This window comes from Hyla sarda, chromosome 5 (assembly GCF_029499605.1).
Source record: "Hyla sarda isolate aHylSar1 chromosome 5, aHylSar1.hap1, whole genome shotgun sequence".
Taxonomy (NCBI): domain Eukaryota; kingdom Metazoa; phylum Chordata; class Amphibia; order Anura; family Hylidae; genus Hyla; species Hyla sarda.
The window spans coordinates 245024439-245050810 of NC_079193.1; the positions used below are offsets into that span (position 1 = coordinate 245024439).

The window sequence follows — 26372 nt, forward strand, 5'->3', positions numbered from 1 at the left end:
TTTTTCATCGCTTTTTATTAATTTTTTCATCATATAAAAAGTGAACAAAAATACGTTATTTTGGACTTTGGAATTTTTGGGCGTGTATGCCATTGAACGTCCGGTTTAATTAATGATATATTTCTGCACGTGGCTATATCTCGTATGTTTTTATTTACACTTTTTTTTATGGGAGAAGGGGGTGATTCAAACTTTTATTAGGGAAGGGGTTAAATGATCTTAACTTTTTATTTTATTTTTTTTTGCAATGTTCTACCTCCCATAGGGGGCTATATCACTGCACACACTGATCTTTTACATTGATCAATGGTTTCTCACAGGAAACCTTTGATTAATGATTCTGCCGCTTGACTGCTCATGTCTGGATATCAGGCACTGAGCAGTCATTTGGCGATTGGACTGCGAGGAGGAAGGTAGGGGACCCTCCTGCTGTCTTACAGCTGTTTGGGATGCCGCGATTTTGCTACGGCGATCCCGAACAGCCCCCTGAGCTAACTGGCATTTGTTTACTTTCACTTTAGGGTTAATAGCGCGCTACACCACGATCAGTGCCACACTTTATTAGCCACAGCCGTGGCCCCGCGTTATAGAAAGGGAGTGGCTATGCCCTCCGTCCCCAACAGGTTAAATAAAATCGGTATTCCTAAAATTGCTCTATTTTGCGCACTATAACTTTATTTTTCCATATCCGGGGTTGTATACTCGATCATTATTTGTGCCATGATCTGTAGTTCTTATTGGTGCTGTTTTTGTTTAGATGGGACTTTTTGATCACTTTTTATTCATTTTTTTTCCCTAACACATGATGTGACCAAAAAGATCAGCATTTCTGACGTTTAGCTTTTTTTTCTTTACATTTATGCTGTTCACCTCATGGGATCGCAAACATTGTAGGGGAAATTAAAAAAAAAAAAAACCTGTGTACAGGTAAGAGGTGCAATTGGGCATAGCAGCCAATCAGATTGATATTTTATTATTCAGGGTTTTTTTTGTTTGTTTTTTAAACTAAATAAAGATGCAATCTGGTTGCTATGGGCAACTGCACACAGCCTTTGAGCAATCTTCCACTATAGTTTGGACAATCCTGGGTGTGGCGATACCAAACATGTAAAATTTATTTATGTATTTTGTAACTTTGGACTAACTGAAACCCCACCTTATTGGCGATCGCGGCAAATCGCCGGTCAATTCAGACCAGCGATTTGCCGTCATCTGGCCCAATCGGCATTGCCCAGAAAATGAGAATGATTGGAGCTGTCGAACACGGGCGGCGAGGGGGGGAAGAATGGCCGGCTTACCCGGACCTGCAGAGGCGGCATCCTGGAGCAGCGGCTGCAGCAGGAGGAGTGCGGCGTGGAGAAGGCTGCAGTGACGATTGCGGTAAATGACATTCCCTGTGGCCTTCTAAAAGCTGCAAAACTACAACTCCCAGCATGCCCACACAGCCAAAGGCTGTCTGGGCATGCTGGGAGTGGTAGTTTTGCAACATCTGGAGGGTCACAGTATGGAGACCACTGTGTAGTGGTCTCTAAACTGTGGTCCTCCAGATGTTGCAAAACTACAACTTTCAGCATGCACTGACTGGGCATGCTGGGAGTTGTAGTTTTGCAACATCTGAAGTGGCACAGTGGCATGCTGGGAGTGGTAGTTTTGCAACATCTGGAGGGTCACAGTATGGAGACCACTGTGTAGTGGTCTCTAAACTGTGGTCCTCCAGATGTTGCAAAACTACAACTTTCAGCATGCACTGACTGTCTGGGCATGCTGGGAGTTGTAGTTTTGCAAGATCTGAAGTGGCACAGTTTGGAGACCACTATACAGTGGTCTCCAAACTGTATCCCTCCAAATGTTGAAAAAGTACAATTACCAGCATGGCCAGACAGTCAGGGATGCTGGGCGTGTAGTTCTGCAATATCTGGCCCTTCAGTCTGGGCATGCTAGGAGTTGTAGTTATGCAACAACTGGGGAAGAACAGTTTGGAGACTGCTAAGTAGTGGTCTCCAAGCTGTAGCCCTCCAGATGTTGCAAAACTACAACTCCAAGCATGCCTAGACTGTACAGGCATGCTGGGAGTTGTAGTTCTGCAACATCTGAAGGGCCAGATATTGCAGAACTATACGCCCAGCATCCCTGACTGTCTGGCCATGCTGGGAATAGTACTTTTGCAACAGCTGTAGACACACTGGTTGGGAAACACTGAGCTAGAGTCTGTTTCCTAACTCAGTGATTCCAACCCGTGTGCCTACAGCTGTTGCAAAACTAAAACTCCTAGAATGCACTGACAGACTGTACATGCTGGGAGTTGCAGTTTTGCAACAGCTGGAGGCACACGGGTTGGAATCACTGGTTCCCCACCAGTGTGCCTACAGCTATTGTTAAACTACCACTCCCAGCATTCTGGGAGTTGTCATTTTGCCACAGCTGAAGGTTTGGGGTGACCCCCCCCCCCCCCCATGTGAATGTAGAGGGTACATTCACACGGGCAGGTTTACAGTGGGTTTCCTTCTACAAGTTTGAGCTTTGGCAAATTTTCAGCCGCAGCTCAAACTCCCAGCGGAAAAGTTACTGTGAACCCCCGCCTGTGAGAATGTACCCTAAAAACACTACACTACACTAACAAATAATAAAAAGTAAAACACTACATACATACACCCCCTTACACGTGTGTCCCCCCCCCCCCCCCCATAAAAATGAAAAACGTCTCATACGGCAGTGTTTCCTAAATGGAGCCTCCAGCTGTTGCAAAACCACAACTCCCATTATTGCCAGACAGCCATAGACTGTCCTGGGAGTCTTGCAACAGCTGGAGGCACCCTGTTTTTGGAAACACTGCTGTAGGGTTTTGGTGGAGACAAGCCCCATCCTTGTATTGGGGTCCGCCCCTATTGCAAATTCTTCATTTAGGCCTCAAATACGCATGGTGCTCTCTCACTTCAGAGCCCTGTCGTATTTCAAGGCAACAGTTTAGGGCCACATATGGGGTATTTCCGTACTCGGGAGAAATTGTGTTACAAATTTTAGGGGGATTTTTCTCCTTTTACCCCTTATGAAAAGGTAAAGTTGGGGGCTACACCAGCATGTTAGTGTAAAAAATTTACAATTTTTACACTAACATGTTGTTGTTGCCCCATACTTCTAATTTTCACAAGAGGTAAAAGGAGAAAAAGACCCCCAAAATTTCTAACGCAATTTCTTCTGAGTATGGAAATACCCCATATGTGGACGTAAAATGCTCTGCGGACGAACTGCATGGCTCAGGAGTGAGAGAGCGCCATGTACATTTGAGGCCAAAATTGGTGATTTGCACAGGGGTGGCTGATCGTTACAGCGGATCTGACATGAACACAAAAAAAAAAAAAAAAACACCCACATTGGAAACTACATCCCTCATGGAACGTAGCAAGGGGTATAGAGAGCCTTAACACCCCACAGGTCTTTGACAAATTTTCGTTAAAGTGTGACATGAAAATTAAAAATTAGTTTTTTCCCCCTGAAATGCTGGTGTTACCCCAAATTTTTCATTATCACAAGGGGTAATAGGAAAAAAGCCCCCCAAAATGTGTAACGCCCATTTCTTCTGAGTATATAAATACTCCATATGTGGATGTAAAGTGCTCTGCTGGCGAACTACAATGCTCAGAAGAGAAGGAGCACCATTGGGCTTTTTGAGAGAGAATTAGGCTGAAATTGAAGGCCATGTGTGTTTACAATGCCCCCATGGTGCCAAAACAGTGGACCCTTTCCACATGTGACCCCATTTTGGAAACTACACCCCTCACTGAATGTAACAAGGGGTGCAGTGAGCATTTATGCCCCACAGGTGTATGACAGATTTTTTGAACAGTCGTCCGTAAAAATGAAAAATAAAATGTTTCATTTGCACAGCCCACTGTTCCAAAGATCTGTCAAATGCCAGTGGGGTGTAAATGCTCACTGCACCCCTGATTAAATTCTGTGAGGGGTGTAGTTTCCAAAATAGTATGCCATGTGTTTTTTTTTTTTTTTTTTTACTGTTCTAGCATCATGGGGGCTTCCTAAATGCGACATGCCCCCAAAAAACATTTTGGCAAAATTCGCTCATTAAAAGCCCAATGTCGCTCCTTCCCTTCTGAGCCCTCTAGTGCACCAGCATATCACTTTACATCCACATATGAGGTAGAGAAATGGGGTTACAAATTTTGTGTGGCATTTTCTCCTATTAATCCTTGTGAAAATGAAAAGTTTTGGGGTAACACCAGCATTTTAGTGTTAAAAATCAAATTTAAAATTTTCACGTCCCACTTTAACGAAAGTTCGTCAATCACCTGTGAGGTGTTAAGGTTCACTGTACCCCTTGTTACGTTCCTTGAGAGGTGTAGTTTCCAAAATAGTAGGTCATGTGGTTTTTTTCTGTGCTGTTCTGGCACCATAGGGGCTTCCTAAATGTGACATGCCCCCCAAAAACCTTTTCAGAAAAATTCACTCTCCAAAATCCCATTGTTACTCCTTCCCTTCTGAGCCCTCCACTGCGCCCGCCGAACACTTGACATAGACATATGAGGTATTTCCTTACTCGAGAGAAATTGGGTTACAAATTTTTCTCCTATTACCCCTTGTAAAAATTAAAAACTGGGTCTACAAGAACATGCGACTGTAAAAAAAAATGAAGATTTTGAATTTTCTCTTTCACTTTGCTGCTATTCTTGTGAAACACTTTAAGGGTTAACAAACTTTTTGAATGTCATTTTGAATACTTTGAGGGGTGCAGTTTTTATTATGGGGTCATTTGTGGGGTATTTCTAATATGAAGGCCCTTGAAATCCACTTCAAAACTGAACTGGTCCCTGAAAAATTCTGATTTTGAAAATTTTGTGAAAAAGTGGAAAATTGCTGTTGAACTTTGAAGCTCTCTGATGTCTTCCAAAAGTAAAAACATGTCAACTTTATGATGAAAATATAAAATAGACATATTGTATATGTGAATCAATATATAATTAATTTGGAATGTCTGTTTTCCTTACAAGCAGAGAGCTTCAAAGTTAGAAAAATGCAAAATTTTTAATTTTTTCATCAAATTTTGGAATTTTTCACCAAGAATCGACAAAAATTTACCACTAACAGAAAGTAGAATATGTCATGAAAAAACCATCTCGGAATCAGAATGAAAAGTAAGCATTAATAACTCTGGGATGCTTTTAAAGTGAAAGTGGTCAGAATTGCAAAAATGCTCCCGTCCTTAGGGTTACAATGGGCTCCGTCCCCAAGGGGTTAAAAATTATAAACATAAATATTTTTAAAATGTAATAGAAAAAAATGGCCACTAGTTGGCTCTGTTCTGTTCCCTACCACAATTAGTACAGTGAGTTTGGTCTCCTCCCGGCCTGACAGGAGTCCAAACTCGGGAAGTGCTTCTCTGCACTGAGCTTGATTGTCAGCTGCACAGAAAGTGAAAGCTCCATAGATTCTCACAGAAAGCTGCACAGACTGAAGGCTGCAGGAGAGCCTCACTGATAGCAACACAGACTGAAACATGCGCAGAGCTTGAGGTCTTCTATTCATCACAGCACTGCAACCATCTGAGGGCAGAAGTTTTTCCTCCAGCAGGTTTCAATGATGTCATGCCTGCTGGGAAATGCCCGCTTTCTCCTGCTTGGAAATTGCACTACCTCTATAATGGATCGCCCTTTGACAGCGCCGGTCTAAAGGGTTAATAGCCAGCCGCGGGGATAAAGGGAGGAATCCCGAAAGCTTGTCTCTACGAAACTGTGTGAGAGAAAAACTTGAGTGATTTTCCTCCAGCAACCAATCACAGCTTAGCTAACGAGCTGTGGTAAAGTGAAAGCTGAGCTGTTATTGGTTCTTGTGGGAAAATCACTACATTTTTTCTCCCACACAATTTGATAAATCTGTGCCACTGTGACTAGCAATGATCATGGCAGCTAAAGGGTCTGTGGCGGCAGCAGCTGCTTGTCATTAACGGTGAGGTCCCAGCTACCGCCTTTGAATTGAGCACAGCTCCTGTGCTCACTTCAAAGGCAGGGGTGTGGAAATTTAATAAAAAAACGACTTGTCCACAGGACTAAAACGGAGCAAAATCTACTTGTCCCTCATGACGATCCACTTGTCCGGACCAATTTTCGCTTTTACACTCTCATTCTTTCCTCCTCGCCCTATAATAGCCATAACTACCTACTATAATGATACCTTTTAATTTTTTAATAACATATGCTCCGAACCCCCCCAAAAAAAAGATATATATATATATATATATATATATATATATATATATATCCAAAAAGAAACAGTGGCACTCCCGTACTTTTAGTGTAAAGTGATGTCTTTTATTTCACTCCACCGTGTGCTACGTTTCAACAGCCTCTCGCTGTCTTTGTCAAGCCGACAAAACAGACAGCGAGAGGCTGTTGAAACGTAGCACACGGTGGAGTGAAATAAAAGACATCACTTTACACTAAAACTACGGGAGTGCCACTGTTTCTTTTTGGACATATACTTTACTGGACCTCTAACCAAGGTTTACACCAGGAGGCACCCCTACATCCCTACACTTGGAGTACTGCTTTTTTCCTTTCTATATATATATATAGATATAGATATAGAGAGAGAGGGAGAGAGAGAGAGAGAGAGACATGCAAAGTATCTTGTAATACCTTTTTTATTGGACTAATAGAATTTTGTAGAGACAAGCTTTCGGGATTACTCCCTTTATCAAGTCCAAAGCAAATCTTGATAAAGGGAGGAATCCCGAAAGCTTGTCTCTACAAAATTCTGTTAGTCCAATAAAAAAGGTATTACAAGATACTGCAACATTTTATGATTTGCATCTGCATCTCTGGATTAATACGGCTACTCAAATTTACTATATATATGTATAGATAGATAGATAGATATAAAATCGGTGAAGTGAAATTGAAATAGTAAAAGATAATTTTGCAAATTTGGTGGTTTTCTTTTCTACACCATTTACCTTGTGGTTGAGCTAACAGATTTGTATAGTTTCCGTCATGGTTTACTAATTTAAAAAAAAAATCAGAACTTTTCAAAAAAAATTTAATTGCCATTTTTTGACTCCTGTAGCTTTTTTTATTTTTTTTATTTCGCATACCAGGCTGTATGAGGGCTCATTTTTTGCGACATAATCTTTTTTGTGTATTGGTACTATTTTGGTATTGATCTGACTTTTGAATCGCTTTTTAACTTTTTTTTTCTGCGATGTTATAAAAATTGCAATTCTATTGTTTGGTATTTTTATTTCACATTTATGTCATTTACCGTACGGGATACATAATGTTATATTTTAATAGTTCGTACAATTACGCACGCAGCGATACTAAATATGTTTATTTTTATTATGTTTACATGTTTTTATTTAAGAAAAGGGGTGATTTAAACTTTTAACATAGAAGGGGTTAATGTGTGTCTTTTAAACTTTTATTAAAACTTTTTTTTTTTACACTTTATTAGACTTTTAGGAGGAATCATTAGATTCCTCATACAGATCAATAGCGTTCTATTGAACTCCATTGATCTGTGTGCTCTGTGTTCCATTGAATGCGTCAACCACGGTTTTAGGTCCGGTTGTAAAAGCGCATACGGCGCAAAAATGAGCCGACCGGACCGAACGTTTCACTCCGGCCGGCTCATTGAAATGAATGACATACGGGAGCGCATACGGTCACATACGGGAGCGCGAGATTTTAGCTCCCCCCTGCCGAATGCGCTCCCGTATGGGACAAAACGTAGTGTGAACCCAGCCTAACTCTATAGTGGATCGGCATTTTTATAAATTTGGTGCTCCTACACATTACCAGCACACAAAAAAAGGTGTAAAAAAATGCTTCACTTACACTACAATGATAAATGCCGGCCATTGTGCTTTTGCACCAAGATGTCCATTTCTGCTGTAGATTATACCTCAAATTCACAGAAAAATCTAAATGTTTTTAAATTCAGATTTGACGCATCACATTTTACGTTATCCATTGCAAAGGGTAAATAGTCATAGAAGGATTTGCCATGTTGCAGACTTAAATGGTCAATGTCATTTCAAAAACTTCCCCTCTATTTGATACCGAGGTGATTTTCAAAATTTTTGTCACTTGATTTACCAAAAATTACTCTTTATACCCCTTAAAAAGCTCTAAAGCCTTTGCCACTAGGTGTTCCAATTTTCTGCTGTACATTGCCTGTTAGTGGAATTCAGGGCTGCAACGATTAATCGATTAAATTAATAAAATTTGATAACTGGATTCGTTGTCAATGAATCCCGTTATCGAATAATCGGCCTATTCATTGCAAAGAGACGCCGGTAGTCATGAGGCTGCTGCAGCCGGGTGCGGATGGTCAGGCACTATGTCTGCAGACCCTGCAAATCCCACACCGCTGCAGCTTCTTTAAGCTAACAGTACTTGCCCCCCAGTCCCAGAGCCGGGCAGGTACCGCTGGATGTGGTTGCGGCGCAGTTGCTGCGGGATCAGCTGCTGCTCACGGATCTGGAGCTGCCCACTGAGCTGCTGGAGACCGGCAGGTAGCTGCCCCGGCACTACTTCTCCAATCCTGGCAACTTCGAGAGGCCAATGGCGGGGGCTCTGCCCATAGCGAGCATCAGTAACCCCAGCGGCGGTGGACAGCTGAGTGAGTGACAGGGGGCGGGGCATGCTGGGGTGTGTGGAAGGATATAGTGACAGACGGGTGGCTGCCCTGATACACAGGGATCTGTAGGGTGGAAGCCATGTTGGTGTGTGTCACCTTTCATTACAGTCTGCAATAGTAAGCTTGGTGGGGCCAGTATCAGTATATAGTGTAAGGTGGCATGTGTCACCACTGCTGTGCCCCTACTATGTGTATGGCCTATGTGACATCATAGCATGGGTCTAATGGTGCCAGTATCAGTATATATATATATATATATATATATATATATATACACACACACACACTGCTATACACATGGGGGTATATGCAGAGCATTTGCACCCTAGTGTCTGTCTGTATTACTACAGCGTCTGTACTATAGACATGGGTGCAATGCTCTGCAGTCTGCACATACTCCTATGTGTATAGGAGTGCTATATAAAAAGTGTAAAAAAAAAAAAAAAAAAGTTTTACGCTTCTTTCACCCTGCCGTTATGACACAGCAGTGTGACAATCATTGGGGGAGCCGGGCAGAATAGCGGGAAGAAAATTACTGCTTGCGCCTTTTTTTCTTCCTCCGCTATTCCCCGTCAAAAAACAATGGCGCCTGACGGCCCCCATAATAGTAAGTGGGAGCCGTCGGGACCCATTGTTGCTTGTTGCTCCCAATCACAAGAACGTCTGTTAAAGTCAGACAAAAAAAAATACTTTAACAGCCATTCACGATGGGGAGCAACGGCAGTGTGAAAGGGGCCTTATTAAAATGTAAATAAACTGCTCCCTCCACAAAAAAATTGTCCCCCCTTTTCCTATTGCTATACAAAAAAAAAGTTAAAAGCATTAAAAACATTTTTTTTAATATTTGATACTGCCGCATGGCTGTCGCAATTATTAAAAATAAATCATTTACATTTTCTTTTCATAGTTCAGACAGTTACCCATGTGGCAGTATCAAATTCACATTGGTTGCTGTACAGGATCATTAATGATGATCCTACACAGCAACCGGCGTAAATGTAAAAAAAAAAAAAAGTCCAAAATTGCTGCTGTTTGGTCACATCACATGCTAGAAACTTTTAATATGGCCATTGTACCTAATTTTTTCAAGTAGAAGCAACTAAACCCCTGTTTTTGGCATTTTGAATTTTTTTTGATTAATTGATGAAATAATGGACCAACTAATCGATTTCAAAAATGATTGTTAGCTGCAGCCCTAGTGGAATTACACCTGTAACATCATAGAGAGAGCATGGTCTGAGCCTGTCTGCCTTCCCCACAGAATCTACACAGTCTCTAATAGGTAAATGAAGACTTCCCTATCATCTCAGCAGCAGTTCATTATGAAGTGTAAGCTCTTCCTTGCTGTCCTCCTGTGGTGTCTTTCATTTCTGCTCATACACCACCATTACATTACATCTGTTACCCTCTTCTCCCTTCATATGTCATCTATTGTAGATCACTGGGAATCATCACCCAGCACAGTGCCAGCTTGTTTAGTCAAGTAAGCTTTCGGCAGCACTATAGCAGCAGATAGAAGTAAGTACTGTGCTGTAATTGGCCAATAGCTGTGGAGAAAGAAGTATCTGTGTGTGTACACCTTGCAATATCCAAGCTCTGGCCCTGCCCCCTTAAATGGAGAGGATGAGAAATAGCTTGGCTCCACAGAGGGGTTTCTTAGGGGTAAAATAGATTGAGCGCTAAAATCACCATTCTATAAAACCATGAAAGTTCTTAAAACACTTTTAAAAAGACATGTAAGCTTTACAAGTCAATTTTCATGTTTATTTTTCTTCAGTGTGTGGATAAGAATTAAAATCTCATCCACTTTGCAGCTGCTGTATTCCACTGTGGATTTTCTGCCCACAAGTCTGAACAGAAAACTGAACGGTCTGAATGTTGTGGTAGCTTTTTCGAATGCATATGACAAATAATTGCATTTTACTGCTTAATATGCTAAATGCAAAATTTGTTTATTTTTCACACACAAGAATGCACAGGTTTGTTAATTGAATTTAAAGCCTTATTCAAATCACACACCCACAAATTATTACACCGTAATGTTTCTATCATCAGTATAAATGGTTAAAACGCAGTAAAACCTTCTTTGGAAGGATTGCAGAGAAATTGTAGCGTATTGACAGATCATTCTACTAGTATGCAGTTTTAAGGTTAAAATATGCCATATGCCATTGTCAGATTTTTGCCTTAATGTGCTGAAAATGTTATCATAAACATTAAAGTAATGACATCATGAACAATGCATTAAAACGTATGTCAGCCAAAGCAGATGCATTTATAAATGGCTATGTTAATCAGGGGCTCTTATACCATCATGGTTTTTTTTTACCCTTTTTCCTTTGTTTATATTGTGGTTTACAGAACTAATATCCATGTAATTTTTTCTTTTTCATTCGGAAAATGAATGCATACACAGTTGCTAATATAGCATATATGAATGATGTTGCAGTGCAGAAAAGCAGTATCTATAATGAATAACAGTACAATAGATCAGATGGATGCAAGTTCTTGCAGAAAACTTGCATACAGTTTTGTTCCTTCAATATAATTGTACCTATAAAGAAAAAAATATATAAATGATCAGATTTGTGTAATAAACAACAATAACATACAATGCATTCGGAGAGTCATCTGACCCTTTAAAGGGGTACTCCGGTGGAAAACTATTTTTTTTAATCCCTTAAGGACGGACCCATTTTTTACCCTAATGGCCAGGCTCTTTTTATTTTTTTTTATTTGACTGGGTCTCTATAAATGGGAATAACTTTAGAGCGCTTTTTCTGAGCGGAGCGATTCTGAGATAGTTTTTTCGTGACATATTGTACTTTATATAAGTGGTGCATTATTATTGACACATGCAGCATTTTTTGTGAAAGACTCCAACATATTGTGAAAATTTTTGGTGTTTTTAAAAAAAAATTTGTTTTATCGTGTTCACTGTGTGATGTTATATTTATTCTGTGGATCGGTACAATTATGGCAATACCCGTTTTATATAGCTTTTTATGTTCTTTTTCCTTTTCTGAGCAAAATTTATTTTTTCCCTTTTTTATGTTATCATTTTCCGACAGCTGTAACTTTTTTTATTTTTCATCCGACGCCATTGAGTGAGGGCTTATTTTTTTGTGGGAAAAGCTTTTACTTTTTATTGGTATAATTTTTGCGATACATTCTACCTTTTAATTTTTTTTTATTATTCCGCTATTTGCACCAAAATTAGCCAATTTTGCGTTTTTTTTTTTAAGGCGTTCACCGTGCGGGATAATTTACATTATAGCTTTAAAGTACACGTCATTACGAACGTGGTAATACCTAGTATGTATTCGATTTGTGTTTTTTTTTTATGATAATACAGAGCTTTTATTGGGAAAAAGGAATTAATTTAATTTTTTTACACTATATTTTTATTGAAGAACATTTTATAATTTTTTTTTCACGTATTACAGATTATACTATGCTGCAATACATTTCTACTACAGCACAGTATGACCTAATGAGCTGCACACACTACAGTCTGTGTGATCCAGCCTCTGGCTGTATCTCACAGGCTTCCGTAGCAGGCATACAGGAGGTCATCATCTGACCTCCTGCTGCCATAGCAACCAACGGCGACCCTCGATCGTATCGTGGAGCCACCGTTGGTGAACAGGGGGAGCACCCTCCCCCTGTCAACACGATAGAGGACGTGATCAGGAGTGATCACAGCATCTATGGGGTTAATGCTGCCAGGACCGGCATGATCGCGGCCCCAGCAGCTGCAGCGGGACCCCGGCTGTGATTGACAGCCGGGTCCCGCCGGCAATCTCCTGCAGCGCAGAGCAGGATATCGCTAGGACGTATGCATACGTGCAGTAGCGCTAACAAGCTAGCAACTTGGAGGTATGCATACGTCCTGGGGTGGTAAGGGGTTAAATCAACTGGTGCCAGAAAGTTAAACAGATTTGTAAATTACTTCTATTTAAAAAAATGTATCCTTCCAGTACTTATCAGCTGCTGTATGCTCCACAAGAAGTTTTCTTTTTGAATTTATTTTCTGTTTGACCACAGTGCTCTTTGCGGACACCTTTGTCCATGGCAGGAACTGTCCAGAGCAGGATAGGTTTGCTATGTGGATTTTCTCCTACTCTGGACAGTTCCTCACATGGACAGAGGTGCCATGATCACAATTGATCATGGATTTTAGGGGGTTAATGGTGGACACTGGTGGGATCACTGATGTCTGCCATTTACTGTGAATACACGGCTGCTAACAGCAGCTTTCACTCAAAGTCTATAAGGAGAGTGCTCCTCCCATAGACTTGCATTGAGGGGACGGGGTGTGATGTCACACAAGGGCGGAGTCGTGACGTCACAATAATCTGTCCCCGTGGTCAGGAGGCAAAAGACTGAGAACCTCCAGCGCTTCCGGCAGTACTTACAGGTGAGTGCTGCATGCTAGATTGCGGGGGTCCCCAGTGGCGGGACCCCCCGCGATCAGACATCTTATCCCCTTTCCTTTGGACAGAGGATAAGATGTCTTGGGGCATTAAAGAAATAAATAAATTATCACTAACTATAAAAGTTCTTAAATCCAAACAATCCTTACATGCTTATTTTCTCATTCTGGCCATGAGGAGCATCGTCTGGTCCACCAATACCAAGTAACATGACACTTTTTCCTAAAACATCTTCAAAGTTTTTCGCTATTGGTATTGTACCTCCTGCACGGATCATGTCTGCTTCCACATTGAAAACTAGCAAACAGATAACAAACATTAATAGCTTAAGCATTCCAACAATTTACTGCAAAGACAGTAGCGGGCTACAGCTAAACACATAAACATAAGATAATTGGGTTGTTCCAACAGGGCATGGCATAACATTTTGTAGTTCTTTATCCCACTTAGACTGGGTTCACAGGGACAAAAAAAATTACAGAATTTGACCGCTCGAAAATGTACTGTCTCATAGGCGGCAATGCATTGTCTTGCAGATTCTGCAAAAACATTGAACATGTTTAATGTTTGTGCGGACGGCGGAATCAGGATTCAGAAATATCTGGTGCAGTAATTCTGCCGTGTGCACAGTGCAGCAGAATTCCATAGAAATCAATGGGACTCTGCTGATGCGGAATTTCCATGTGGAATTGCAGATTTCCAGAGCACTTTTTGACAATTGAAGTGGTAAAAATCAGAGCTTTTACATATATTTAAATGCATTTTTAAATATTACAATCCATATTGCAAGTCCATTTCCTACTGTATTTTACATAATTTTTTTATGTACCATAAGGATAAGACCACTTTCTGAACCCAACCAATTTGGTGAATAAAAGTGCTACAATGCTACTTTAGCACCGCAACCCTTTATCCTGCATGGCAGTACTCCCTGCCAATTGTTGTGCAGAAAACTTTTCCATACTAAGCAATCTATAAAATTAGCTATACAGTGATTACAAATAAATACATTTCTTGTTTTTAAGGAGGATTTGTTGTATTTATTTAGATTTTGCACAAATTTAAAAAATCTCTTCCCTTAAAGGAGATCTCCGGTATAGAAAATGTATACACTCTCATAAGGATAAGTTTCAGATCACAAGGGATCTGACCACCGGGACCCCCGCAATCTCCTGTACAGCCCCTCGGCTCTCCTCCTAAATGGGGTGTGTCGACCACTGCATGAAGCGATAGCCGACACGCCCCCTCAATGCAACTTTATGGGAGAGCCAGAGCACTCGGGAATCTCCGGATCTCCCATAGAGAGCTAGGGCACCGTGTGGAAGATTGAGGGTTTGTTTTTTTTTTCACAGCAATTGTACTTTGTACTTACACCTTTTGCTTTACCCTAAAATGTATGGCTCACCAGAAAAAAAAAATATTTTGAGGGAAAATGAAAAAGAAAATAATCGCAAATGTCCAACTTTTGGACGGTTTAGTTTTTACGCAGTGAACTTTACAGTGAAACTGACATTTTTTTTATTCTGTGGCTCCATACGAATAAAATTTATATAAATGTTTACATGCTTTACTATTGTACTACTTGGAAAAAATTTTTTTTTTAACAAAATAAGTATGTTTAAAATCAGCCTATTCTGAGCCCCATAACATCCACATGTTTCCATATACGGGGCTTTATGAGGGCTCTTTTTTTGCGCTGCTTTTATTTGTTCCACTTTTACTTACATAAGACTTTTTGATCCCCTTTTCATGTCATTTTACTGGGATGGGATGTGACCAAAAAGCAGCAAGTTTGGATTACAAGTGATTTACTTCTCTGGCCTGCTAGAAGGCAGACCAAAGGGAAAGATTGCCGGAGCTGCCAGGAGGCAGGTCAGAGGGGACCTCCAGTGGCGGCCATCATGACTCATTGGACCCCCTGCCATTACACCGCAGGTGGTCCGATGAGTCCCTCCGAGCACTAATAATGCAGCAGATGCCATGATCAGTATCGATCCATCGTTGATGTCCACCATTACTGGCGGGTCATGCCGTGCATGAGCACAGCTCCTGTGCTTGCTTCATGTACAGGATGTAAATGTATGTTCTGGTGCGTTGGGTACCAGGATGTACATTTACACCAGTTTTCCTTAAGGGGTTAAGAAGGTCCTTAGTATACAGTATGTAAATATGGACAGTGGTTTCTCACAAGTTTCCTTAGTATTGTCACAGATATGAGATTTCAGTTATTGTGAGTTGATTTCCTGGCTGATAGTGCTGTATCACTTACCCGGATTTACGATTCGGTTTCGGAGATACCTGTTGTATTAGCCTCCATGGTTAATAGCTGGATTTTTGCGCAAAGAAGACTGGACCAAGCATGCTAGATCTCGCCTCCAATGTGCAAAGCCGACTTTTAGCAATGGAGGCTAATACAACAGGTATCTCCAGAACCAAATTGCAGGTCTGGGAAAATGATACCTCGTGTATGCTGTCAGTTTCGTTTTAAGTAATTTGTCACACCCTTGACCTTTGGTCTTAAAGGGAATCTGTGTTAACATATTCATTGTATTGGTCCATTAATTGGCAGGTGTAATAGTGAACAAATTAACAGTTACACATTTTACTACTAATTTCCTTACTCAACATTTTTCTAATATTACCTCTTCTCACTGCATTTCGGGCAGCCAGATATTGAGGGTCACTCATATTTGCTAACCAGGGCTGTGCACCTATGACCATGGTTACCTTCATTTTGTTAGGGCTCTTACGTTCTGCAAATTTGCTTTCCAGATAATTAGATACCTAGTAAAAATATAACATTGTGAATGGTAACTTGGAATTAAAAAAAGACATAACACATTTGTTAGAAATTGCATTAGACCCTGTTCACATCTGTGTTGGAGGGCAATTAGAAGCCTCTGATGCAGACAAATAGCATGTGCTATTTTGTCCCACAGACCCTATCATAGTCAATGGGATCTGTTGGGCTGTAATAAAAAAAATTTGCGCCATTGTTTTATGCCCTATGATGCACCAGACGCTGCTGTCAGTTTATTTGTGTTCATATAATGGAAAATTGGCTTCCTTGTAGGGGAAAATATAAAGTATATAACATTTTATTAATAAATGGTGTATTTTTTTAATTTCAATGTAAAATTTCTAGTGTGTTTTCTCCTCAAGTTCTTAAACATGATTTTCAAATGTCGGGAACTTTTATGGCATTGGACATATTGGCCAAAATATGCTCATTTATGCTCATTTCATTTATTTGACCTCTCTTTTAGAAGAAAAGATCAAAGGGGAAAAATTGCCAAAAACAGGGTGGAAAATGAAATAACCTGAATTATGAAAAAGTATAAAGCCACGCCCACATTTTGGTACATACTATCAATAATAAGCGATATACATTTCTGTATGCTTCTCTGTTCTTTCTGTCAAATCTTCTAAGACTATTATATAACAGATATACCTGTTTCTCTACAACAGATGGCTTCATTTTAGGAACCTGACGAATTGAGAACTTTCCAATAACCTTTGCAGGTATAACTGTTTTTGTACCAGATCCTGAAAATGCTCCTTCAATGCCATGGATTGATACAGAAGGAAACCTCCATCTGTGCATAAGTAGATCACCCTGAAAGGAAAAAACATTTTCAAGAGTTCCTGTCCTTAGAAAAATCTTTTGACATGTCTATGTCTTTAATCCCAAATCCCAACTCCACTGGAAATGTTTTTTTTAAATCAACTGATGCCAGAAAATGAAACAGATTTATAAATTACTTCTATTAAAAAAATCTTAATCCTTCCAGTACTTATCAGCTGCTGTATGATCCACAGGAAGTTCTGTTCTTTTTTAATTTCCTTTCTGCCTGACCACAGTGCTCTCTGCTGACACCTTTTCCATTTTAGGAACTGTCCAGAGCAGGATAGGTTTTCAATGGGGATTTGCTCCTACTCTCGACAGTTCCTAAAATGGACAGAGGTGTCAGCAGAGAGCACTGTGGTCAGGCAGAAAGGAAATTCAAAAAGAAAAGAATTTCCTGTGGATCATACAGCAGCTGATAAGTACTGGAAAGGATTAAAGGGGTAGTCCAGTGGTGAAAAACTTATCCCCTATCCTAAGGATAGGGGATAAGTTTGAGATCGCGGGGGGTCCGACCGCTGGGGCCCCCTGCGATCTCTCTGTACGGGGCCCCGGCTCTCCGCTGAGATAGCGGGTGTCGACCCCCGCACGAGGCGGCGGCCGACACGCCCCCTCAATACATCTCTATGGCAGAGCCGGAGATTGCCGAAGGCAGCGCTTCGGCTCTGCCATAGAGTTGTATTGAGGGGGCGTGTCGGCCGCCGCCTCGTGCGGAGGTCGACACGCCCCCTTCCAGCAGGCTGTCGGGGCTCCATACAGGAGATCGCAGTGGGCCCCAGGGGTCGGACCCCCCGCGATCTGCAACTTATCCCCTATCCTTAGGATAGGGGATAAGTTGCTCACCACTGAATCACCACTGGACTACTCCTTTAAGATTTTTTATTAGAAGTAATTTACAAGTCTGTTTATCTTTCTGGCACCAGTTGATTTAAAAACAAATGTTTTCCAGTGGAGTGCCCCTTTAAGGACTCAGTGTTTTTTCATTTTTGCACTTTAATTTTTTTCTCCTGACATTCTTAAAATCATAACTCCTACAGACCTATATGAGGGCTTGTTGTTTGTGCCATCAGTTTTACTTTGTAAAATTTTTTATCATTTTACCACACAATCCACATAATCATAATATGATTACAACGATGTTGAACTTATATAGGTTTGATTTTTGTTTTACTGATTTAAAATTTTTTTTAACTTTTTGTTCAAAAATTTGTACAATTAAAATTGTCCTCTTCCGACCCCTATAGCTTTTTTATTTTTCCGTTTATGGGAATGTATGAGGGCTAATGTTTTGCGTCGATATCTTGTTTTTATTGGTACCATTTGTGTTTCGATGGGAATTTATTGCTTTTTATAAAAATTTTTATAGAGTATACAAAGTGACTAAAATACGCAATTCTGGAATTTGGTATTTTTTTTACGTATATGTCCTTGCGGTTTAATTAATGCTATATTTTATAGTTCAGACATTTACACATACGACAATACCACATGTGTATGTTATGTCTAGGCTGATTTGAGCCTTGGAGAACCTGATCGGACGGCAAAGAGGCTAGTAAGGGCTCTACCATCGTCCTCTCAGCTGGTCGGGACATCGCGTTTTCACAGCAATGGTCCTGATCAGCTCCGCTGAGGTGTTAGAAATGTTTACATTTAATTTTAGACGCCATGATCAAAGTCTAAGGGGTAAATTCTCGGCATCAACGCGATCAATGATTTCCGGCTTTAGACACGGGTCCCAGTGGCTGATATCCGCCAGGACCACTCCGCTATTATGCGTGCTCAGCTCCTGAGCACATGTTATAGAAGGGGCGCAGGGGGTACATGCTCTGCATCCTTAAGGTGATATAGCTCATCTTGTGCAGCGAGATGGAAAAGGCAGCAAGCCCGGGAAGGAAGCACCTAGCTACACACTCCTCTCCCCTCCTTCTGGAGATCAGTGAGGATCTGAACACGTTCTTATCATATATACAGACTTTTTCGCTAAATATATATTATGCAATATATTTTTTAACTATATTTGTTGCACAGTAAATTAATCTTAATAAACTGTGTATTAATAGACATCTAGAGATGCTTCTTACTTACCTTCGTGCTATGGAGAAATTTGCTTACTCCTGAGTCTCTCTGCATATCTTTCAGGTCGAATATAAGATCTTTGTATAACTCTTTTTCTTGTTCGGTAACAGGTAAAACATCATCATAAATACCAGGAATCAGTATTTTTCCATTCACATCAGCAAGCACACCTTGAAAAGGATAAGAAGGGATCTGATTATAAAATACTTTTATACATTTCTAAAATATATAAGCAATACAGAGCTAGGCTTTATTTGTACAGCCATATGAAGGGCCCTTGTGAAAGCCTTAGTGTGTGCCAAATCAATTCCACTTTTCTGTTCTAATATAGAAGCAAACAGATGAAGATGATGGAGTGCCTGATGGATTCCACTTACTTATAATGGGGTCAATTGTTTTGAATGGCAGAATCTTATTGCATGCTGTGCTATTCTTATTGTCAAAATGACACAATTTGCAGCAAAGACATGAACAGTACCTCCAACACAGACGTGAACATAGCTTTACTTAGTTCTATATGTTACCTGCTGGTAGTGATTCTGTCATAGAATTACCTTCCAAATGTGCAAAGTCCCACAGGGGGAATCTGCAGCCAGCCAGGAAACAACTTTTGATGGATACTGAGGAATCTGGCACCTGAGGGCAGGCTGGGCTTTGTTCTTTCACAGCCTTGTCACAATTTTGTCAACTGTACATGGGCACAAGGGGTCCCCACAGATATTCTCTGATTATAAGAATAAGGGATAAATGGTAGTAAACAAAGTATTGGGCCTGTCCCTAAAATAATTCATTCTGCCCAGCCAAAATACAATATGTAATGTTACTGACCATTTGCGTTACCAGGGGGGCACAGGCTGTATCGTCAGCTGGCTCCTGACACAATACTTCTGTTAGTTTTAGTGCAGAAGTTCCTACTGTGGGGTGTAGATCAATAATTTAGCTAAAGCCACTACAACTTGTCTAGGCCCAGCCAGAATCTCATCAGTTCCCAGATTGCATCAAGGTCCTTGTGTATTGTGGCTTCTCCTTGCTGTCTTAAAGAGGTACTCCACTCCGTTGTTCGGAACGCTTGGAGGGGGCGGTGGGGTCGTGATGTCATGGCCACACCCCTTGCGATGTCACACCATGCCCCCATAATGCAAGTCTATGGAAGGGGGCGTGGCTGCAACACCCCCTCCTCTAGACTTGCATTGAAGGGGCGTGCTGCGACGTCACGAGGGGCATGGCTGTGACGTCATGACCCTGCCGCCCGTACCCAGCATTCTAAACGAACGCTGGGTGCTGCACAGAGATCCCGAGGCTCCCAGCTGCGGGACACCTGCGATCAGACATCTTATCCCCTATCCTTTGGATAGGGGATAAGATGTCTAGAGGCAGAGTACCCCTTTAATCTGCAGCCTAAATACCCTTACTAGGATAGGAGATAAGTGTTTGATCATGGGGGTCTGAGCGCTGGGACCCCCGTGATCTCCTGCACGTGGCCACGGCTCTCCCGTGCTGGAGGCGTGATGGCCGCAGCATAATGCCATGGCCGACACGCCTCCTTCCATGTATCTCTATGGGAGAGGTGGGTATGCAGCGTTCGTTCATCCCCGACTCTCCTCTAGAGCTGTATGGGGAGGGGGCATACCGTCAACCTCACTGAGGGTGACGCTATGCGCATTAGCCACAGCAATGCCCGGCGGTCGGACACCCCGCCATCAAACACTTATCCCCTATCCTGTGTATAGGGGACAAGTGTATTTAGGCTGCAGATTTCCTTTAACCCCTTAAGGATTCAGCGTTTTTCCGTTTTTGCATTTTCGTATTTTCCTCCTTACCTTTTAAAAATCATAACCCTTTCAATTTCCCCACCTAAAAATCTATATGATGGCTTAATCTTTGCGCCACCAATTCTACTTTGTAATGATATAAGTCATTCTACCCAAAAACATATGGCAAAACCCCCAAAAATTAATCATTGTGCGACAAAATTGAAAAAAAAAAAACGCCATTTTGTAACTTTTGGGGGCTTCCGTTTTAATTCAGTGCATTTTTCAGTAAAAAATTACACCTCTTTATTCTGTAGGTCCATACCATTAGAATGGTACCCTACTTATATAGGTTTGATTTTGTCTTACTTCTGAAAAAAAAAATCATAACTACATGCATGAAAATTAACACGTTTAAAAATGTAATTTTCTGACTTTATTTTCCCCCATATGGGGATGTATGAGGGCGAATTTTTTGCGCCGTGATCTGAAGTTTTTATCGGTACCATTTTTGTTTTGCTCAGATTTTTTAATCGCTTTTTATTAATTTTTTTATGGTAGAAAAAGTGACCAAAAATACGCTATTTTGGACTTTGGATTTTTTTTTTACGTGTACGCCATTGACCATGCGGTTTAATTAATGATATACTTTTATAGTTTGGATATTTGTGCACAGGGCAACACCGCATATGTTTATATTTATTTACAGAGGGTTTTTTTTATGGGAAAAGGGGGTGGAAAAGGGGGTGATTCAGACTTTTATTAGGGAAGGGGTTAAATCACATTTAACCCCTTAACGGCCGGGACCCGCGGCTAATACCACACATCGCCGATCGCGGCGATGTGCGGTATTAACCCTTTAGAAGCGGCGGTCAAAGCTGACCGCCGCTTCTAAAGTGAAACTGAAAGTATCCTGGCTGCTCAGTCGGGCTGTTCGGGACCTCCGCGGTGAAATCGCGGCGTCCCGAACAGCTGATCGGACACCGGGAGGGCTCTTACCTGCCTCCTCGGTGTCCGATCGACGAATGACTGCTCCGTGCCTGAGATCCAGACAGGAGCAGTCAAGCGCCGATAATGCTGATCACAGGCGTGTTAATACACGCCTGTGATCAGGATGAGAGATCAGTGTGTGCAGTGTTATAGGTCCCTATGGGACCTATAACACTGCAAAAAAAAAGGAAAAAAAAAGTGTTAATAAAGGTCATTTAACCCCTTCCCTAATAAAAGTTTGAATCACCCCCCTTTTCCCATAAAAAAAATAAAACAGTGTAAAAAAATAAATAAATAAACATATGTGGTATCGCCGCGTGCGTAAATGTCCGAACTATAAAAATATATCATTAATAAAGCCGTATGGTCAATGGCGTACGCGCAAAAAAATTCCAAAGTCCAAAAAAGCGTATTTTGGTCACTTTTTATAACATTAAAAAATGAATAAAAAGTGATCAAAAAGTCCGATAAAACAAAAATCATACCGATAAAAACTTCAGATCACGGCGCAAAAAATTAGTCCTCATACCGCCCCGTACGTGGAAAAATAAAAAAGTTATAGGGGTCAGAAGATGACATTTTTAAATGTATACATTTTCCTGCATGTAGTTATGATTTTTTCCAGAAGTGCGACAAAATCAAACCTATATAAGTAGGGTATCATTTTAACCGTATGGACCTACAGAATAATGATAAGGTGTAATTTATACCGAAATATGCACTGCGTAGAAACGGAAGCCCCCAAAAGTTACAAAATGGCGTTTTTTTTTTCGATTTTGTCACACAATGATTTTTTTTTTCCGTTTCGCCGTGCATTTTTGGGTAAAATGACTGATGTCACTGCAAAGTAGAATTGGTTACGCAAAAAATAAGCCATAATATGGATTTTTAGGTGGCAAATTGAAAGGGTTATGATTTTTAAAAGGTAAGGAGGAAAAAACGAAAGTGCAAAAACGGAAAAACCCTGAGTCCTTAAGGGGTTAAACACTTTATTTTCAAAAAAATTTTTTGCAATGTTATAGCCCCCATAGGGGGACTATAACATTGCACACACTGATTTCCTACACTGATCATTGCTATGCCATAGAATAGCATTGATAGTGTTATCTGCCTGGATCTCAGGCACTGAGCAGTCATTCGGAAATTGGACAATGAGGAGGCAGGTAGGGACCCTCCTCATGTCCATACAGCCCGACTGAGCTGCTGGGAAGGTTTCACTTCAGACGTGGCAATCAACTTTGCTTGCAGCGTCTGAAGGGTTAATACCAGGCATCACCACGATCGGCGATGTCCGGTATTAGTCGCGGGTCCTGGCCGTTGATGGCCGCCGGGACCGACCTGATATGATGTAAGGTCACCGTGTGACCTCGCATTATATCACGGGAGCCGGCGCAGGACGTAATTATACACCATGCGTCATTAAAGGGGTACTCCATTGGAAAACATTTTTTTTAAGTTAAAGAGATTAGTAAATTACTTCTATTTAAAAATCTTAATCCTTACAGTATTTATCAGCTGCTATATGCTCCAGAGGCAGTTCAGTGCTTCTCTCTGCTGATACCTCTGTCCATTTTAGGAACTGTCCAGAGTAGGAGCAAATCCCCATAGCAAACCTATTCAGCTCTGGACAGTTCCTAAAATGGACAGATGTGTCAACAGAGAGCACTGTGGTCAGACAGAAAAGAAATTCAAAATGAAAAGAACTTCCTTTGGAGCATACAGCAGCTGATAAGTACTGGAAGGATTAACATTTTTATATAGAAGTAATTTACAAATCTGTTTAACTTTCTGGCACCAGTTGATAAAAAAAACAAAAACCTTTAACCACTTAGGGACCCAGGGCGTACCTGGGACCGGACCGGGATGCCTGCTGAAATAATTCAGAAGGCATCCCGTGACAATGCCCAGGGGGGTCCTGAGACACCCCCCATGTCAGTGATTGCTGGTCAATTCAGACCGGTGATCTGCGGCGATTCCGGGTCATACGGGTCTCCGGTGAACCGGAAAATAAGGGGGTCGGGGATGTCCAAGACACCCACGATCCCCATGAAGGGATAAGAGTGAGCTGGCAGGGGTGCCACCCCTCCTATCCCTGCTTTTGGTCGGTCAGAAGCAACCGACCAATAGCAGATCGGGGGCGGGGGGGTTAAAGTTAGGTTCCCCCGTTCTGCCCACCCACGGTAGTCAGGGCAGAACAGGGGAACTGTAGTGTGACCAGCAGTGGAGGTCCACTTACCGGCAGCGGGCGGCAATCCTCTCCCTGGTGCAGCGATCCTGCGACTACGGAAGCCGGTGAGTTGTTGCCTAGCAACATCTGGAGGGCTACAGTTTGGAGATTACTATACAGTGGTCTCTAAACTGTAGCCCTCCAGATGTTGCAAAACTACAACTCCCAGCATTCCCAGACAGCTGTTTGCTGTTTGGGCATGCTGGGATTTGTAGTTTTGCAACAGCTGGAGGGCTACAGTTTGGAGATCACTGTGCAGTGGTTTCTAAACCGTGGCAATCTAAATCTTGCAAGACTACAACTCCCAAAATGCACGAACAGCAAACAGCTGTCTCGCCATGCTGGGAATTGTAGTTGCGTACCTCCAGCTGTTGCATAACTAGATATCTCTGCATGCCCTTTGGCGATCAGAACATGCTGGGAGTTGTAGTTTTGCAACAGCTGGAGGCAGACTGGTTGGAAAATACTGAGTTAGGTAACAGAACCTAACTGAAGGTTTTCCAACCAGTGTGCCTCCAGCTGTTGCAAAACTACAACTCCCATCATGCGTTGGTCTGTCAGTGCATGCTGGGAGTTGTAGTTTTGCAACAGCTGAATGTTTGCCCCCATGTGAATGTACAGGGTTTTCTGCCGCATTGCAAACTCCTAGCAGGAAACTCACCATAAACCCCTGCCTGTGTGAATGTACCCTAAAAACATTACACTACACTACACTAACACAAAATAAAGGGTAAAACAGTACATATACACCCCCATTACACAGTCCCCCCCCCCCCCTCAATAAAAATGAAAAACGTATCATACAGCAGTGTTTCCAAAACGGAGCCTCCAGCTGTTACAAAACAACAACTCCCAGCTTTTCCGGACAGCCACTGACTGTCCAGGCATGCTTGCAGTTTAGCAACAGCTGGAGGCATCCTGTTTGGGAATCACTGGCATAGAATACCCCGTTGTCTACCCATATGCAATCCCTAATTTTGTCCTCAAATGCACATGGCACTCTCTCACTTCAGAGCCCTGTCGTATTTCAAGGAAACAGTTTAGGGCCACATATGGGGTATTTCCGTACTCGGGAGAGACTGCACTACAAATTTTGGGGGGCTTTTTCTCCTTTTACCTCTTGTGAAATTGTAAAGTTGGGGTCTACTCCAGAATGTTAATGTAAAAAAATTAACATGCTGGTGTTGCTCCATACTTTTCATTTTCACAAGAGGTAAAAGGAAAAAAAGACCCCCAAAATTTGTAACGCAAAATTCTACTGAGTACGGAAATACCCCATATGTGGGCGCAAAATGCCCTCCGGGCGCACAACAAGGCTCAGGAGTGATAGCGCACAATGTATATTTGAGGTCTAAATTGATGATTTGCACAGGGATGGCTGATTTTACAGTGGTTCTGACATAAACGCAAATAAATAAACACCCACATGTGACCCCATTTTGGAAACTACACCCCTGACGGAATGTAACAAGGGGTATAGTGAGCCTTAACACCCTACACTGTACCCCTTGTTATGTCCCTTGAGGGATCTTGTTTCCCAAATAGAGTGCCATGTGTTTTTTTTTTTTTTTTGGTTGCTGTTTTGGCACCATAGGGGCTTCCTAAATGCGACATGCCCCCCAAAAACCATTTCAGTAACATTTGCTTTCCAAAAGCCATGTGACTCCTTCTCTTCTGAGCATTGTAGTGCACCCACAGTGCACTTGACGTCCACACATGGGGTATTTCCATACTCAGAAGAGATGGGGTTGCAAATTTTGTGGGACATTTTCTCGTATTACCCCTTGTAAAAAAGTAAAATTTTAAGAAAAACCAGCATTTTAGTGAAACAAACAAATTAATTTACACATCAAACTTTAACGAAAAGTCGTCAAACACCTGTGAGCTGTTAAGGCTCACTGGACCCCTTGTTACATTCATTGAGGGATTCCAGAATAGTATGCCATGTGTGTTTTTAATTTTTTAAATTTTTTTTTTTTGATGATCTGGCACCATAGGGGCTTCCTAAATGTGACATGCCCCCCAAAAACCATTTCAGAAAAATTTGCTCTCCAAAATCCCATTGTCACTCCTTCCCTTCTGAGCCCTCTAGTGCACCCAATAGAGCACTTTACGTACACATATGAGAAATTGGGTTACACATTTTAGGGGGATTTCTCTCCTTTTACCTCTGGTTAAAATTCAAATACTGGGTCTACAAGAACATGCGAGTGTAAAAAATGAAGATTTTGAATTTTCTCCTTCACTTTGCTGCTATTCCTGTGAAACACCTAAAGGGTTAACACACTTACTGAATGTCATTTTGAATACTTTGAGGGGTGCAGTTTTTATAATGGGGTAATTTATGGGGTATTTCTAATATGAAGGCCCTTCATATCCTTGAAAACAAAATGGAAAATTGATGCTGAACTTTGAAGCCCTCTGATGTCTTCCAAAAGTAAAAACATGTCAACTTTATGATGCAAACATCGGAATAGAAATGAAAAGTAAAAGTATCCCAGAGTTATCAATACTTAAAGTGACAGTGGTCAGATGTGCAAAAAATGCTCGGTTCCTTAAGGTGAAAATGGGCTGGGTCCTTAAGGAGTTAATAACACTTAGATCTCTTGGGCATAAAT

At 41.4% G+C, this 26372-nt stretch overlaps 1 protein-coding gene across 1 annotated transcript in view; it reads right to left on the bottom strand.

Moving 5' to 3' along the window:
• Nucleotides 1–10580: 10580 nt before the first annotated feature.
• The window catches only part of LOC130273915 (beta-Ala-His dipeptidase-like), a 44770-nt gene continuing 28978 nt past the window's right edge, over nt 10581–26372 (bottom strand). Inside the window, exons 8-12 of the mRNA XM_056521435.1 lie at nt 18796–18956; nt 16537–16701; nt 15728–15869; nt 13235–13382; nt 10581–11203 (exon numbers count right to left, since the gene is read on the bottom strand). Of these exons, the coding sequence (XP_056377410.1) occupies nt 11140–11203; nt 13235–13382; nt 15728–15869; nt 16537–16701; nt 18796–18956 (680 nt within the window). The 3' untranslated portion in view covers nt 10581–11139. The remainder of the gene's footprint in view (nt 11204–13234; nt 13383–15727; nt 15870–16536; nt 16702–18795; nt 18957–26372) is intronic.